The sequence below is a fragment of the Pelodiscus sinensis genome, chromosome 20 (genome assembly GCF_052426305.1).
Source record: "Pelodiscus sinensis isolate ZL-2025 chromosome 20, ASM5242630v1, whole genome shotgun sequence".
Taxonomy (NCBI): Eukaryota; Metazoa; Chordata; order Testudines; family Trionychidae; genus Pelodiscus; species Pelodiscus sinensis.
This window is the reverse complement of record NC_143071.1, coordinates 18,412,043-18,426,600: the sequence shown is the minus strand read 5'-3', so window position 1 is coordinate 18,426,600 and position 14,558 is coordinate 18,412,043. Positions and strand designations below refer to the sequence as shown.

Here is a 14,558-nt window from a genome sequence, read left to right as displayed (position 1 = left end):
ATTTGGGGAGAATAGAAGTCACTGGAATCTCTTTTCTATAGAAATTAACCCTACCCCCATGCAAATCTAAGCATCACATAGGAGGGAGTCTCCCTTGTTGTTGAAGAGCATGGTAGCCTAATCAGAACTGATTAGACGTTTTCTGACAGACTGTTTGTGTCTCTCTTGGAAAATGCCAATTTGTTAAAAGTAACACATTTTTTGCAAAAAATGTGTTAATTTCAACAAAAATGTGTTTAGGATTAAAAACAGAACAGAGCATTCCAGTATTATAATTTGAAGACTTGAGAACAGATTGGAACAAAACATTTCAGTTGACCCAAAACAGTTTTGTTTTAAATTTTTTTCCCCACGGGAAGTTTTGAACTGTTTTGGTTCTGTTCTGTCAGCATGGAAAGGGTTTTTTTTGAAATTGCAGAATTTCTAGCAAAATAGAAAATCTAGTTCCTGCCCCCCTCTATTTCAAATAGGAATCAGCCTTTCATTTAATGTGACTCACAGCGATGCTCCTGCAGTTGAGATTTCATGGGAAAGCTCACTTTCCTCTTTTTGTTTTAAACCCTAAAGGATGAGGCTCGGATCCAGAAAGTGACAAAACGCATGCACACTTTAGAGGAAGTGAATAATAATGTGAAGCTTTTGAATGAGATGCTGGTTCACTATAGCAAAGAGGACTCATCGGAGGCTGATAAGGAGCTCATGAAGGTGGGTACAGCCTCATCCTTCTTTGTAGGAATCCTTCAGCATTTTCTTCTTTCAGGTTTTATGGAGCTTTGCCTTTTCATGAGTTGAAAATATGAAGAAAAAAATGATCAATAACACAAAGAGCTACTATAGGAACTGAGAACCATCTATGGAGTGATCCGCTAGAGATGATAATGCTATGCACTCAACACTTTTCAGCTGAAGGACTCAAAGTTATTTGTAAAAAAAAAAAAAGTGGTCATTAGATCTATTAACAGATGATGAATGACTTGCTGAAAACACAGTGTGGGTCACTGACAGAATTAGGAAACCACATTTTCTGATTCTCAGCCCCACTGGCCCAGCTGTAAAGTGGGGGTGATGATAGTTCTGTTCTTCCCATTAGATTGGAGGCTTTTTGGTGCAGGGAGTGTACAGCACCTCACACGATGGGACCCCATTCTCATTTGGGGTTTTTAGGAGCTCCTGTAGCAGAGATGATAAGAATCCAACATATGGAGTGGAAAAAGAATTAAGGATAAATGCTGTTAGCGTGGAGGACTGATGATATCAGTGGCAAGCTGTGACATTTTTAGTAAGGGGACTCAACAACTCACTTGCATTTACGGCTGTCTTTAGGATTTATGGGGCCCTACGCAGTGCTATTAAACTGGTGTCCCTATGGCAGCTGGGGAGGAGGGGATGTTAACGATTTTTAGAGGTATGATTTTATACTCTTCAGCAACACACTAATTAAATATTTTAAACTAAGGCTCTTTAACTATAACAATAAATTCAGAAACTGACAGTATATATCTGGGTTTGGCAAATGCCTGTTACATGGCTTCATTGCTACTCAAATGGCTCTTTCACAGGTTCAGTGTTCTGCTAGTAGGTCTGTCAGGCTTTTTCACTTTTAAGTTATCTAGATCCTCTCCAGAGAGAGCAGAGCCACAGAACAGAGATAGGAAGAGACAAGTGGGTGGACATTAAGATTCAGTGGTTCCCCAAATTTTTTGGTTTCCTATGCAACTGTGTATCCTGCGTATGGTTAAGGACAGCTCTGTTTGTGCGGCTTAGGTGGTCCAAAATGGTGTCTTCCATGTAACATGACCTTCCAAGTATGGCAAGATTTACAAAATGGCATCCCTCTCAGGGGACGGACAGAAAAGTCCTGTGGACTGCCAACTGGACAATGCACAATCAGTCAGGCATGCTGTGCATGACTGGTATTCTACTGGTATGCTACTGACTAGTATTCATCTTTATTATACTGAGAATGTAGATCAGACTTGGACTTTGCATGCTGATAAAATGGTAAATTGCCCCCTATAGGGCTAGGAAAGGGGGACTTGATCACCCAGATGGACTCTGGGTCTTCCTTCAGACTAGGGATGTAAGAGTGTAGCCGTTTAAACAGGTAACTGATAAACATGAGCTTTTTGGTTACCCAAATGGTTAAATATGGCTCCCGGTTCAGCTCCCAGGGAGCCGGCTGCTGCCCTATGCTGTTACCTCTGTACCAGCAGCATGGGGCAGGAGCCAGTACTCACCGGGAGCCAACTGCTGCCCCGTGCTGCGGGTGCATGTAACTGTGTGTCTAACCCCTGATATTTTCAGAGGTTACACAGTTAGCCCATTACCCATCCCTACTTCATACTGAGACTTCCATTCAGATGTGTCATTTCATTCTGACTGTCAGAGTGGTGTTTGTTGCTGTCGATGGCTTTTGGCTGATGAGATTCTTTCTTCCAATATCTCTTCCCAGGAGCTCTATGAAAGGTGTGAAACCAAAAGACGGACGTTATTCAAACTGGCCAGTGAAACAGAGGATAACGACAGCAGTTTGGGTAAAACAACCATGTCCCCTTTTTGGTAGGAAGGGGGTGTGTTTTAAGGAGAAGATTGCAGCCAGGCTGACATGGCTGGTAACTGCCAGTGTAAAGCAAGAGTGTTATTAATGTCATGTTACTTCTTTCTATGCCACCAGGGATGTGTATGACCCCTAACACAGGGATAAAAAGCCAAAGCCTTTAAAGCTTACAATCTGAATTAGAGCGGGGCCCTGGCAGTAAGAATTGTAGGTACGCCGTGTGGTAAACATTCTCAGTCAACATAAGGTAGGGACGTTCTACACTTACAGGAGGGGAAATGACTAGAGCCCTGCAAATGCACAGATATCTGCTTTTTATCCACAGGTATCCTCATCTGCAGATGTGGATGCAGGTATCTGCAGCTTCTTTTTGCAGATACGGATGTGGATGCAGGTACAAATTTTGCATCCGCGCAGGGCTCTAGAAATGTCCCTGTGGAAACTAATCACTGAGTAGCTATTAATTATTATTACTATTACTGTTACTATAGCAGTGCTCCAGGGCCATTGTGTGAAGTGCTGCACAGGCAGACCCTGTCCTGAAGAGCTTGCAGCCTAATAATGGATTGTTAATCGTTTGTAGAGCATCCAATTCAATAGAGAGCAAAGTGACTGAAATTTCTTCTCAAGTTTTGCCTCTCTCCCACATCTAGGGGATATTCTGCAGGCTAGTGACAATTTATCCCGGGTAATAAATTCCTATAAAAAAATAATCGAGGGTCAAGTCGTCAATGGTGAAGTAGATATCCCTACATTGTCTGCAACCGAAGGTGAGTAGCCTTCCTCAATAGTCATCTGCTGTTCAGTTTTGAATCTGGTCTTTTTGTGAAGGGTGTCCAATTAATTGCAGTAAAGGACAGTATTATCAGCTGTTTGGGGTAAAACCTGTCCAAGCAGGCGTCAAAAATCTGCTTCCAAACAGCAGCCATTGATGGGTACACGGATGAGTTTATAATTCTGGCCACTGGTGAAAATGCTTTGACTTGAGAGACTGGCTTTTTTCTAATGAAATCTCTTAACTTGTGACATTCTGACTAAGCAGACCTGCATCTGAGCTGTGCTTTCCTGTTTAGATTACTAATAGCTGGTGTGGAATGTAGCCTTTTCATTAGATTATTCAACAGTCCTGGGTTAAATACCAACAGGGAGAAGTTAATATACATTTATTGTTCATCTTGTTCTCTATGCTTAAATGGGAGGTCAGAAGCATTATCTAAGGGATTGGAACAGAGGTCTGGGAGTCAAGGGATGTGGGTTCTATTTCTGTCTCTACCAGAAGGTCAGTGAGTGAATTTAAGCAAGTCCCTTATGTATCCACTATGTGCACCAGTTTCCCCATCTGGAAAATGCTGGGGAAACCACTCTGGGCACCATGAGGCATAATTATTATTTGGAAAATACTTAAAGCCGTGGTCCCCAACGTGGTGCCCACAGATGCCATTTATGTGCGCCCGCCTAGTCTGCATTAGGCTCACCCTAATGCAGGGGCGGACTGGCCCAGTGGGACAGAGCCACCAGGCTCCACACTCCTGCACCGGAGCTGGTAGGGGCGCTGCTGACACTTACGGCCCCACCAGAAGACCCCACCAGGCTGAGGGACTCCGATGAGGAGGCCGGCAAGCTGACCCCGGCCAGGGAAGTTACCGGGCCAGGGGATGGGAAAACGGGCATGGCTGTGAGAGGCGCGAGCATGCGCCGTCAACCCGGGTGGAGCCAGGCCTGCACTGGGGGTGAGTCACGTGTGGTGCACCGGAGGGGGTTGTGCCACGTTGGTGTGGTGTTGCGGCGCCGTTTTTTAAAACGGCCAGCTGTGGATCGGGGAAGGAAGAGGAAGGCGATGTGCCGAGTGGGGGAGCAGAGCCTGGCTAGAGGTGGGACGGCGGTGAGCGCACCTGGCGGGGCGGTCGTGTTGTGAACACCGAGCGGCTCAGCTCCAGGTCCGGCACGTGGTCTGGAGCCTGGGCTGCAGGGACTTCTGGGGCCCGATCGCAGCAGACTCCAGCCCTGCAAACTGGAAGGCAGAAGAGAGGGGAAGAATAGGAGGAAAGGGGGGGAGAGGAAGGGGCTTATGCTGATGGGAGAGGGGCAGGTCAGGAGAAGAAAGGGGAAGGCACCAAGGGACAGGGTGGAGGAGATACAAATGCCGGGGGTGGGGGAGCAAGTGGACACAATGAGGAAAAGGGCAGGAGGGGAGGTGTCAGTGGGAGGGGGGACAGGGTGATGCTGGGAGAGGAGAGGATAAGGGCATTGGGGCTAGAGTGGGGAGGTGCTGGGAGAAGGCTTGAAAGAAGGGGTGGGCATGAGGAAGGTGGGGATGGAGCAAGTCATGTGTGAGGGCACAGGGGCATGAGGGGAACGGGGGCAGAGGGTGGTGAGGGGGTGGGCATCAGGGAAAAAGGGGGCAGAGGCAGTGAGGGAAGGAGGAGGCACCAGGAGGGTGCAGGGGTAAGGAAATGTGCAGGTGCCAGGGGATTCTGGGGTTGAAGCAGAAGGGCAGACACCTGCAGGGGAGGGACCAGCACCAGACGAGAGAGGCAGGGCAGGTGTGTAGAGGGAGGTGTTAGGAGAGGGAGTAGCTCACACGATCAGAGTGGGCTACTGAAGGAGTGGGCACAGGGGGGAGAGAAGGGCTGGTGGAGGGGGCAGGCCACAGGAGGGCTGAGGGCAGTGAGAAGGGCAGGAGTCAGGACAGCAGAGGAGGGTGAGAGGTTGGGGGGCAGCAGGCACCAGGAGAGTTGATGGAGCAAGGGGAGGAGACGTGGGGATGGGGAGTGTGAGATTTAAAGGTGCCATGATTTTTTTTGGGGGGAGGGTGCTTTTTATGCTCAACAACATTTGGACACTCCCCCCCCCCTTTTTTATTAATGCAGAATTTTGTTTAAAAATGAATTACAATATAATTAACATAAAAATTATCCAACTAAATTAAGTTTCTATCAAATTTACCCAATTCACATTTAATATGAAAATAGCAAATTCACATCCTGAGGTGAAAGAGTAATTGCTGAATAATTTAATAATACCTTTTACATGTAAAATTACCTTTTTTATCTTATGGATGCATATATTAAATATGATGTTTTTCATATTATTTAATGTACAAATACAAAGTAAGCCTTGAAAAATTGTTGGCGCCCGCCACACTCTTGTGAAAACATGAATGTGCTATTGGCCAGAAAAAGGTTGGGGACACTGACTTAAAGGTTCATGGATGAAGAACAGGAGGGATCTGATCACTGTGCAGAATGGGGTCCCTTATTGTAGGGAAGAGCCAGGATTTGGTTGTGATGAACTTGAAGGAGATTCTGGATGCAGAGAGAGCCTGTAGTTCTCTTTGGCTCGCTAGTAACTCCTTGACTGATTACAACCTGTACTGCCTATTGTCACTGCACTGGGGCTCCCAAGTTCCAGAACTAAGCAGGCATAGAGAGTTTGCCAACTACACAGAATATATGTAGTAGGGAGATAGCAATCGCTGGACTGGGGTCCTCTTTTTATACAGAAGTTTCCTAACAATACAGCGTCCGTCTCAATAGCTGTTAAACAGCCAATGCTCCAGTGCAGTATTCCACAAATGGTGTTCTGAGGAACCCTGGGGTTCTGTGAAGTGAAAATAAGGGTTCTGTGAGAAAATTCCATTACAATAACATGTTATGATTTAAAAAAAAATTAATATTTATGAATTTATGAATTTTATTAAAAACAATTTTCATTTGTGTTGATCTCATGACCTTGTTTAGCATTTGTTTATTATTATCCTTACTTATTTGTGGAGTAATTTTTCAGCTCCATGTATAAGTCTGGCATTAGGGGTTCCACAAAATTCTTAAATTTTAAAATTTAAAAGGGCTTAAAAGGGTTCCGTGGCCAATTAAAATGAGGAAACACTGCTCCAGTGGAAAGCATCGTGGTTTCCTCTCTTCTGAAGAGTCAGAAATTCTGATTAAAAGGGAAGCCGTCTGACCCAATTCCCTGGGTATTGTCTGCAGAGCCTTTGTTCCCGCTGACTGCAGTCCTTCTTAAACTTTTCTCCCCATCCCTGTAGGGAGTGATCCTACCAGTAATGTCAGCACACTCATTGACCTTGCTGGCATAGACGTTTCCAGTGCCCCGCCACCGCCAGTGCCACCTGCAACGCTAACGCCAGCGTCAACATTAGCACCGACACAAGCCTCCTCAGAAATTCCCATCCTCCCACCTCCTCCCCAAAAGTTGGGTCACTTACGGAGCCGGTCCTCCAGCCAACCAGAAGCTCCTCTGACTCATCAGAACAGCGTGGCCAATTCCCTCTCCTTGCTGGATGAGGAGCTGCTGTGTTTAGGTAAGTGGCAGGCGTGGCTACATCCTGGTTCTAGAGTTGGGCAGCAGAGGGCAGTGTATCAGTACTACCCACACATTGTTAGTGCTAGGGGTTATTATTCTGGCTTGCTTTGGATGTCATCCAAGGGACACCGAAGAAGCTCCCTGCCAATGGGAATTTGGGAGTAGGCTAGCATTAAAACCTCTGGAATACCCTGCTGAAATCAGAGAGAGGTCACAAATGCAGTGAGTTTGCTGTAATCCCAGTCTAATCCCTAAAAATGCTTGTCAACTACCAGTTCACATTACATTTCAGTACTGAAATAGCAGTGGGGCTGTGGTTAGGAGAAAAGTGCATTAGGGGATTCTGATACTAAATAACAGGGGATGCAATGGGTCGGGAAAGAGGAACATTGGAAGTGCTGCATGCAGAGACTTGCTTGCAGGTGCAGGAGATATGTGTATGAGATCTATGAGCTTGTGGCTGATCATTGATATGGAACACATATGTCTCTTTCATCAAGCTCTCAACCTGTTACAGAGTTGAACTGAGTGGTTTTACCATAGTGGTCAAAAACCCTATAGGAGGGGAGTAGGAAAACTAGCAGTCTAGCACCACTTCCTTTTAATTCTTGGCACTCGTGTTAAGAGTTTTTTGCAATTTTACTCCAGTTTCCAAATCTTTTCTGCTTCATTCAGGCCTGAATGACCCAGCCCCCAGTGCAATGAAAGAACCGACTGAAAATAACCAGTGGAATATATTCCAGGTATGGAGGGAGGGAGTTACAGACAGAGACTGTTGTGGTGTGGTGGCTTTTTCCATATTCTAGGGCAGTGCTTACACACAGGCCAGAGACAATAACTATTCCAGATTTGAAGGCCTGTGTCTTGCCTCTGGGTCTTGTATAACTGGGATCTCTGAACCAACAGAGAGAAGACATCTCTGCTTTCACATCCCTTCTTTGTACGTGCTGCTTTTTGAGTGCATCTCAACAAAGCTTGATACAAAAGTCTCTCACCTGGGGGGGATGTCAATAAGTATAGATTGAATAAAAACATTAACCCTGTTTGCAAGGGAATGGCTGTATTCTGGATTGAATACACTTGGAGGCCAAAGGGAGAGGCCATCATTCCAGGATACCGGGACTGCTAATCAACAGGTAGCACTCTTCAGTTGTTGCTACCCTGAAATGTACTGTCCACCTCCTCACCCCTGTGCTCTGGCTAGTATATCTTTCTCTGCTCTGATAGGATACTTTCCTTAGAAGTCCGCATCCAAATGCCCATAATGCATATAGCCACCTCAGCTTCTGACTCCTTCCCGTTGATCTCCAGTTCACTAATAGTATCTAGTCCCGCACAGCACCTTATGCTGCCAAGGAAACTACAAATTGGACATAGCCCAACAGACCCACCTGCTTGCCATTAGCTTTTCCCCCATCATATCCTAATGGGTAAGGCCTATTTCAGTGAGTTACAGTGGTATCTAAGGCACAGGAGGAAGTAACAGCATACTCTCTGTTGCAGAATGACCAGGTGGATCTGGACTTCTTTAGTTCAAAGCTGGTGCCTGTCGCCTGCAATACTGCAATGAACCCTCTTCTTCATCATACGTCTCAGTCTGTGTGTGGAACATCAGTGCCTCTGCCTTCCACTTTCACCGCCTCTCAGACTGTTTCCAACCTCCCTGCACCTAATTCAGCTCCGTTCTTGTTCCCTACTGGACCAGCAGCCCCCATGGGCCCACCGCAGGCTATGCCAGCTGCTCCCCGGTACCTCAGTTCTGCCATAGGAGGCAATGCATTGCATAAGATGGATGCACTGGGACATCTTCTTGAAGAGCCCAAAGGGTAATAGTCTGGATTTTGCTTCATCTCTCCTGTTGAAAGTTACTTGTTCTACAGCTATCCAGTTTGCAATAAGGAAGCCCTGTTTCTGTCTCTAGTGTGATGGAAATATATTATTGGCTAGTGGTGGTTTTACATTTATTTAACATTTCTCCTCTTGAAGGATCTCAAAGCACTTTACATAATGATATGGAAACTATACCCAAGGGTCCCTGTCCCAGCACTGAAATGCAGCCAGCTTGATGGTAAAGCACAGCACCTGCTTTGCAGTGCACAGCTATACTACGCAGTGGCTTAGGGAAGCAGATTGATATGTTGAACAGAACACTGGGGTGATCAGGGTCTACTCTTGTGAAAAGTGCACTGAGATCCTTAAATGTCCACAGATGATGAGGTCTGATTTTCATCTCATCCTCCAGCAGTATCGGGTCCCAAGACAATACTGGGGTACCAGCTCATTGCTCATTAGGGGTAGGAGAGACCTCCCAAATCATCACCACTCCCTGAAACATTGTGGTTTTTGGTGTAGGCCTCACCCAGCCGAACACAAGACTTCAGTGTCACAACACTCTGGTAAAACTACAGCCCACTGCTTTCACCCTAGTTTTAGGTAGTGCGGGAGATGGAGGGAAAGCCAGCTTCGTGCTCGGTGCTGTCACTGCCACTTCTGCTAGCCAAGAGTTCTTAATTTGCCACTTCTGTTTTTGTCTCTCTCCCAGGACTTCAGCCCAAGCGAAGTCAGCACCCTCGGCATTCCACCCTGGGGTTACCTTGCCAGCCTCTGTCACCTCTGCCCCTTTAATGTCCACTGCAGGATTACCAGTTACTGCTCCAGTTGCCCCTACTATTTATTTTCCAAGCAGCTGCACAACAGGTTCAGGAAGCCCTCTCCTCCAGCCAGCTTCATTCCAACAGCAGGGCAGCCCTCTGAAAGGGACGGATGTTTCTTTGGCTAATGTCCATGTTCCACTGGAATCCATTAAACCCAGTAAGTATCTCAGACCCCTTTCAACCTGCTCCCAAACCTGGTCTATCCCTGTTTCAATCCATTAGTGGTGCTTACTCTCAGACACTGTTAGTGGTAGAGAGTCAAATTCTGTGTTACACCTGAACAACACTGAATTATGTCTACAGCAGGGGTGGGGGAACCTGAGACCTCGGGGCTGAATGTGGCCCCTGGCTTGCCTGGATCCGGCCCCCAAGGCTCAGGGCTCCCGCTCCTAGCATTGGGGAGCCTGCACCTACCGTGGGACTGGAGCACACAAAATCTACTAGCCTGGGCCCCATTAGGCTCTGGTGTGCGAGGGGAACGTGGGGAGTGTCTTTCTTCTTCTTAGTCAGGGGCCACATCAGTGAGGGTTGGTTTTTGAGGGGTTTTTTTGGGGGGGCTTCTCATTTATGTTTGGACCACAACTGATTTTTCTGTAGGTCATTGGCCTGACCCAAAAAAGGTTCCCCAACCTGGTCTACAGTGATGGATCTGGGAGCAGGATCCAGCCCTTAGCACAGACTGCATTTAGGGAGATTAGGCAACTGGTTCTGGTTGTAGCTTTCTGGTTCCCAGGGATGAGGTTTTTGGCAGTTTCTTTCTTTCATTTGGACCTGCCCTGCCCACAGCATATGTGCAAAAGGTTGTAGGGTCTCAGGCAGCCAGCAAGAGAATTAAGGGGCTTTTAAATCCCTTAATCTGAAACTACTGTTTTTTTCTTTGGAATCCCCTTCCTGTGTTCTTTGTACACTGCTCATGTGCACAGTAGAGCTGTCAGTCACCTCTGAAATTCTACTGCCACTTACGGCGCTGAAATAGCACACTGTAATGTGCACTCAACTCAGGTGCTAAGCGCCTTACAGCCACTCCTGACACTACAAACCAGGGTCACATCAGTGCTGTTATTTTGACACATCAGCTGTATTTCTCTGCCTGTGCTTTTGCCATTATACATCTCCATTGTGTTTTACCTAAAAACCATCTGGTTGTGTCAAAGCCCAGTCCAGCCCTGCCTAAGCAGGAAAGTGACTCACAGGGTAACTGTTCTGCTCAGGAGATGATGGATCTTTGGAGAAAGCAGGTGGTTTTGCAGGTCTGTTGCATCCAGAGCACAAAACATTTTGTTCCTGAAGGGTATTTTAAAACAACGAACAGCTCTCTGAGGAAGCCCCTGCCATGGAGAGAAATGCCAGGTAGTGAGGTTCTGTTGTCAATTTGCATAATACTCCTGCAGATGTAGTCTTGTATTTGTCTTCCGCTCCTCTCCATTCCCAGGTCGTGCCCTTCCTGTGACAGCCTATGATAAGAACGGGTTCAGGATTCTCTTACACTTCGCCAAGGAGTGCCCACCAGGGAGATCAGACGTGTTGGTTGTGGTGGTATCAATGTTAAACACAGCACCCCTGCCTGTTAAGAACATTGTACTGCAGGCTGCAGTACCAAAGGTAGGCGTATAGACTCAAAGGTAGATGGGGATCCTGCTTTGAAACAATGCAGCCCCAGTAGGAGATGGGTGTGAGCTCTGGGGATCAGACATGATATTATAGTGCTATCTTTTCTTGGAAGCAGTATTCTTTCTGCTACCAAGTGGAAGTAACATATAGCAACAGAAACTTCTGATAGAGAGTATGTTTCCCCCTGTGGGGTAAGGTCAGCTGAGCTTTATTTTGGTGTGTGCACTGGGCTGAAATTAACTCAGTGGCAGGACTGTTCATACGCTAAGCTCCATGCTTTTTTCTTTAGGGGTTTGAGCTTTAAAAGGCCTATTGTCACCACATGGAAACATGCTCAATTCTGATCCCACCTATATTACAACAGCATCGGGGACCCAGTTAAAACCTAACAGTTTTGATGTAGCTGGGACTTACCCATGTCTCTGTAATTGGGTTAAAATCTCAGCTTCTTGATAGCAAGATCAACAATTGAAAAACTCCCAAATGGTGGGTTTAAACCCCATTGAAAGGGACATTAAAAACTAAAGTGGACATTCAACCAGAAAGTTTACAAGAGGGAATGATCCCATCCTGGCCAGGAAATGAACTAGAAGATCTAACAGGCTTTCCTCTTGTCTTTGCTGATCACTTTGGGGCAATGATCCCATGTTCTGAAATCTCTCCTCCCCCAATATCAGAAAAGGAAAACTGGTTTCTAAAATGCAGACACAAAGTAAATGAGAGGGAGGTCCAATTTGCAGAAGGGATCAGAGATACACAGGCCAGTAATAGCAGCTCCAAATCATGCTTTTAGAAAGGAGAAGGGACAAAATTAGACAGTTCCAGGAGTTGGTATTATTTTGCACTGTGCCCTAGGAAATATTTCAATGTGAGCTTTTGATCTTTTTCCACCTCCTTAGTTTTGGGTGACTGATTATAGTTTTCAAAATGAGATCTAAGCTTTGTTCTGTTCTGTCTGCATTAGTGAGGGAATCTGTATTAAAACCTTTCCAAGGAGCAAGAAAGGGTTCTCTTGTGGTTTGCCCGTCCAATTCATTATCTCAGTGTTGATTTTGGTATGTGCCAAGGACTATGTGCTCAGTATAGACTGGGCTCATCTGTGTCCCCTGCTCTTCCCAAATGGACACGTGCTCATGTACACAGCTAGCATTATTTTTCCTTGCTTGTGTGTAAACTCTGTTACTCCAGTTAGTTCTGGGGGAATTCTGCCAGTGCAGTTAATGGTACCTGAGGGTTCCTTTTGTTTCACATTTGCAGTCCATGAAAGTGAAGTTGCAGCCACCCTCGGGTACAGAACTTTCTCCATTCAACCCCATCCAAGCACCAGCTGCTATCACCCAAGTAATGCTGCTGGCAAATCCTATGAAGGTGAGAGGGGCTCAAAACTTCTCAACAGTGACTTATCCAGTTTGTAAAACAGTAAGATGAGGATTAAATTCCATATGGGTTTTGACTAAATATTTGTACAAACATGATCGTCCCCAAAGACTAATGACCCTAGAGCGCTGTCCTGAGGCAGAGTAAGAGAAACTGGGTATCTTATTTTGAATCTATTTAAAAATAGCTTTTGAAATTTGGCGTGTCCACACTGCACCAGATTTTGAAATAACGTGCTATTTCGAGCCATTCCTTATCCCTCAAACAACAAGGCTTTCCAGGATGGCAAAATAGCATTCCCGTTATTTTGAAAGATATTTCGAAATAACGGGCAGCTTGTGTAGACACAGGGTAGCTAAACAGCTGTGCAGCGTAGGCATACCCTAAGAAATGTAATTATGACCACTTAAATAATATACTTAACTCTCTCTGGGTATGTCTATACTACCCTCCTAATTCGAACTAGGAGGGTAATGTAGGCATACCGCACTTGCAAATGAAGCCCGGGATTTGAATTTCCCGGGCTTCATTTGCATAAGCTGGGCGCCGCCATTTTTAAATCCCGGCTGGTTCAAACCCCGTGCCGCGCGGCTACACGCAGCATGGAGTAGTTAGTTCGGATTAGGCTTCCTAATCCGAACTAGCTGTACTCCTCATTCCACGAGGAGTACAGCTAGTTCGGATTAGGAAGCCTAATCCGAACTAGCTACTCCATGCCGCGTGTAGCCACGCGGCACGGGGTTCGAACTGCCAGCATTTAAAAATGGCGCCGGCCGGCTTCATGCAAATGAAGCCCGGGAAATTCAAATCCTGGGCTTCATTTGCAAGTGCGGTATGCCTACATTACCCTCCTAGTTCGAATTAGGAGGGTAGTGTAGACATACCCTCTCTCTCTTCTGACCAGCATACTGGAAACATCCATTCACAAACTAGTTTTTAACCACAAAAGTCCAAATAAATCTGTTAGTCTTTAAGGTGCCACAGGAGTCATAGACTTAAGGTCAGAAGGGACCATTCTGATCATCTAGTCTGACCCCCTGCACAATGCAGGCCACAGAATCTCACCTACCCGCTGCTAGAATAATTCTCTCACTTACATCTCAGATATTGAAGTCCTTGAAACGATGGTTTAAAGACCCCAAGATGCAGAGAATCCTCCCGCTAGTGACCCGTGCCCCATGCTACAGAGGAAGGCGAAAAACCTCCAGGGCCTCTGCCAATCTACCCTGGAGGAAAATTCCTTCCAGACCCCAAATATGGCGATCAGCAGAACCCTGAGCATGTGGGCAAGACTCATGAGCCAGACACCCAGAAAAAAGTTCTCTATAGCAACTCCTATCTTCCCACCATTGGCCTATTTACTACTGATAGTGAGAGGTCAATTAATTGCCAAGATCATGTTACCTCATCAAACCATCCCCTTCATAAACCCATCTAGCTTTATCTTGAAGCCAGATAGGTCTTTTGTCCCCACTACTTCCCTTAGAAGGCTGTTCCAGAACTTCACTCCTCTGATGGTTAGAAACCTTCGTCTAATTTCGAGTCTCAACTTCCTAATAGCCAGCTTATATCCATTTGTTCTTGTGTCCACATTGGTATTGAGGTTAGAAAGCAATCATATCTCCCCTCAACCTTCTTTTGGTTAAGGTAAACAAGCCAAGTTCCTTGAGTCTCCTTTCATAAGACATGTTTTCCATTCCTCGGATCATCCTAGTGGCCCTTCTTTGTACCTGTTCCAGTTTGAATTCATCCTTCTTGAACATTGGAGACCAGAATTGCACACAGTAGTCCAAATGAGGTCTCACCAATGCCTTGTATAACGGCACTAACACCTCCTTATCCCTACTGGAAATACCTCATCTAATGCATCCCAAGATCGTATTAGCCTTTTTCACAGCCAAGTCACAGTGGTGGCTCATAGTCATCCTATAATCAACCAGGACTCCGACCGAGGTCCTTCTCCTCTTCCGTTACTTCCAACTGATGTGTCCCCAGCTTATAACTAAACTCAACCAGAGTTTCCACCTGCATCTCCA

The 14,558-nt window shown here is 46.0% G+C and overlaps 1 protein-coding gene across 4 annotated transcripts in view; it reads left to right on the top strand.

Moving 5' to 3' along the window:
- The window catches only part of GGA3 (golgi associated, gamma adaptin ear containing, ARF binding protein 3), a 40,583-nt gene that overhangs the window by 20,924 nt on the left and 5,101 nt on the right, over positions 1-14,558 (top strand). For all 4 annotated transcript variants that reach the window (XM_075903693.2, XM_075903695.2, XM_025178118.3 and 1 more), the window contains 9 exons: positions 568-705; positions 2,453-2,534; positions 3,211-3,327; positions 6,603-6,878; positions 7,556-7,623; positions 8,384-8,706; positions 9,423-9,691; positions 10,967-11,136; positions 12,403-12,513. In XM_075903693.2, the coding sequence (XP_075759808.2) occupies positions 568-705; positions 2,453-2,534; positions 3,211-3,327; positions 6,603-6,878; positions 7,556-7,623; positions 8,384-8,706; positions 9,423-9,691; positions 10,967-11,136; positions 12,403-12,513 (1,554 nt within the window). The remainder of the gene's footprint in view (positions 1-567; positions 706-2,452; positions 2,535-3,210; positions 3,328-6,602; positions 6,879-7,555; positions 7,624-8,383; positions 8,707-9,422; positions 9,692-10,966; positions 11,137-12,402; positions 12,514-14,558) is intronic.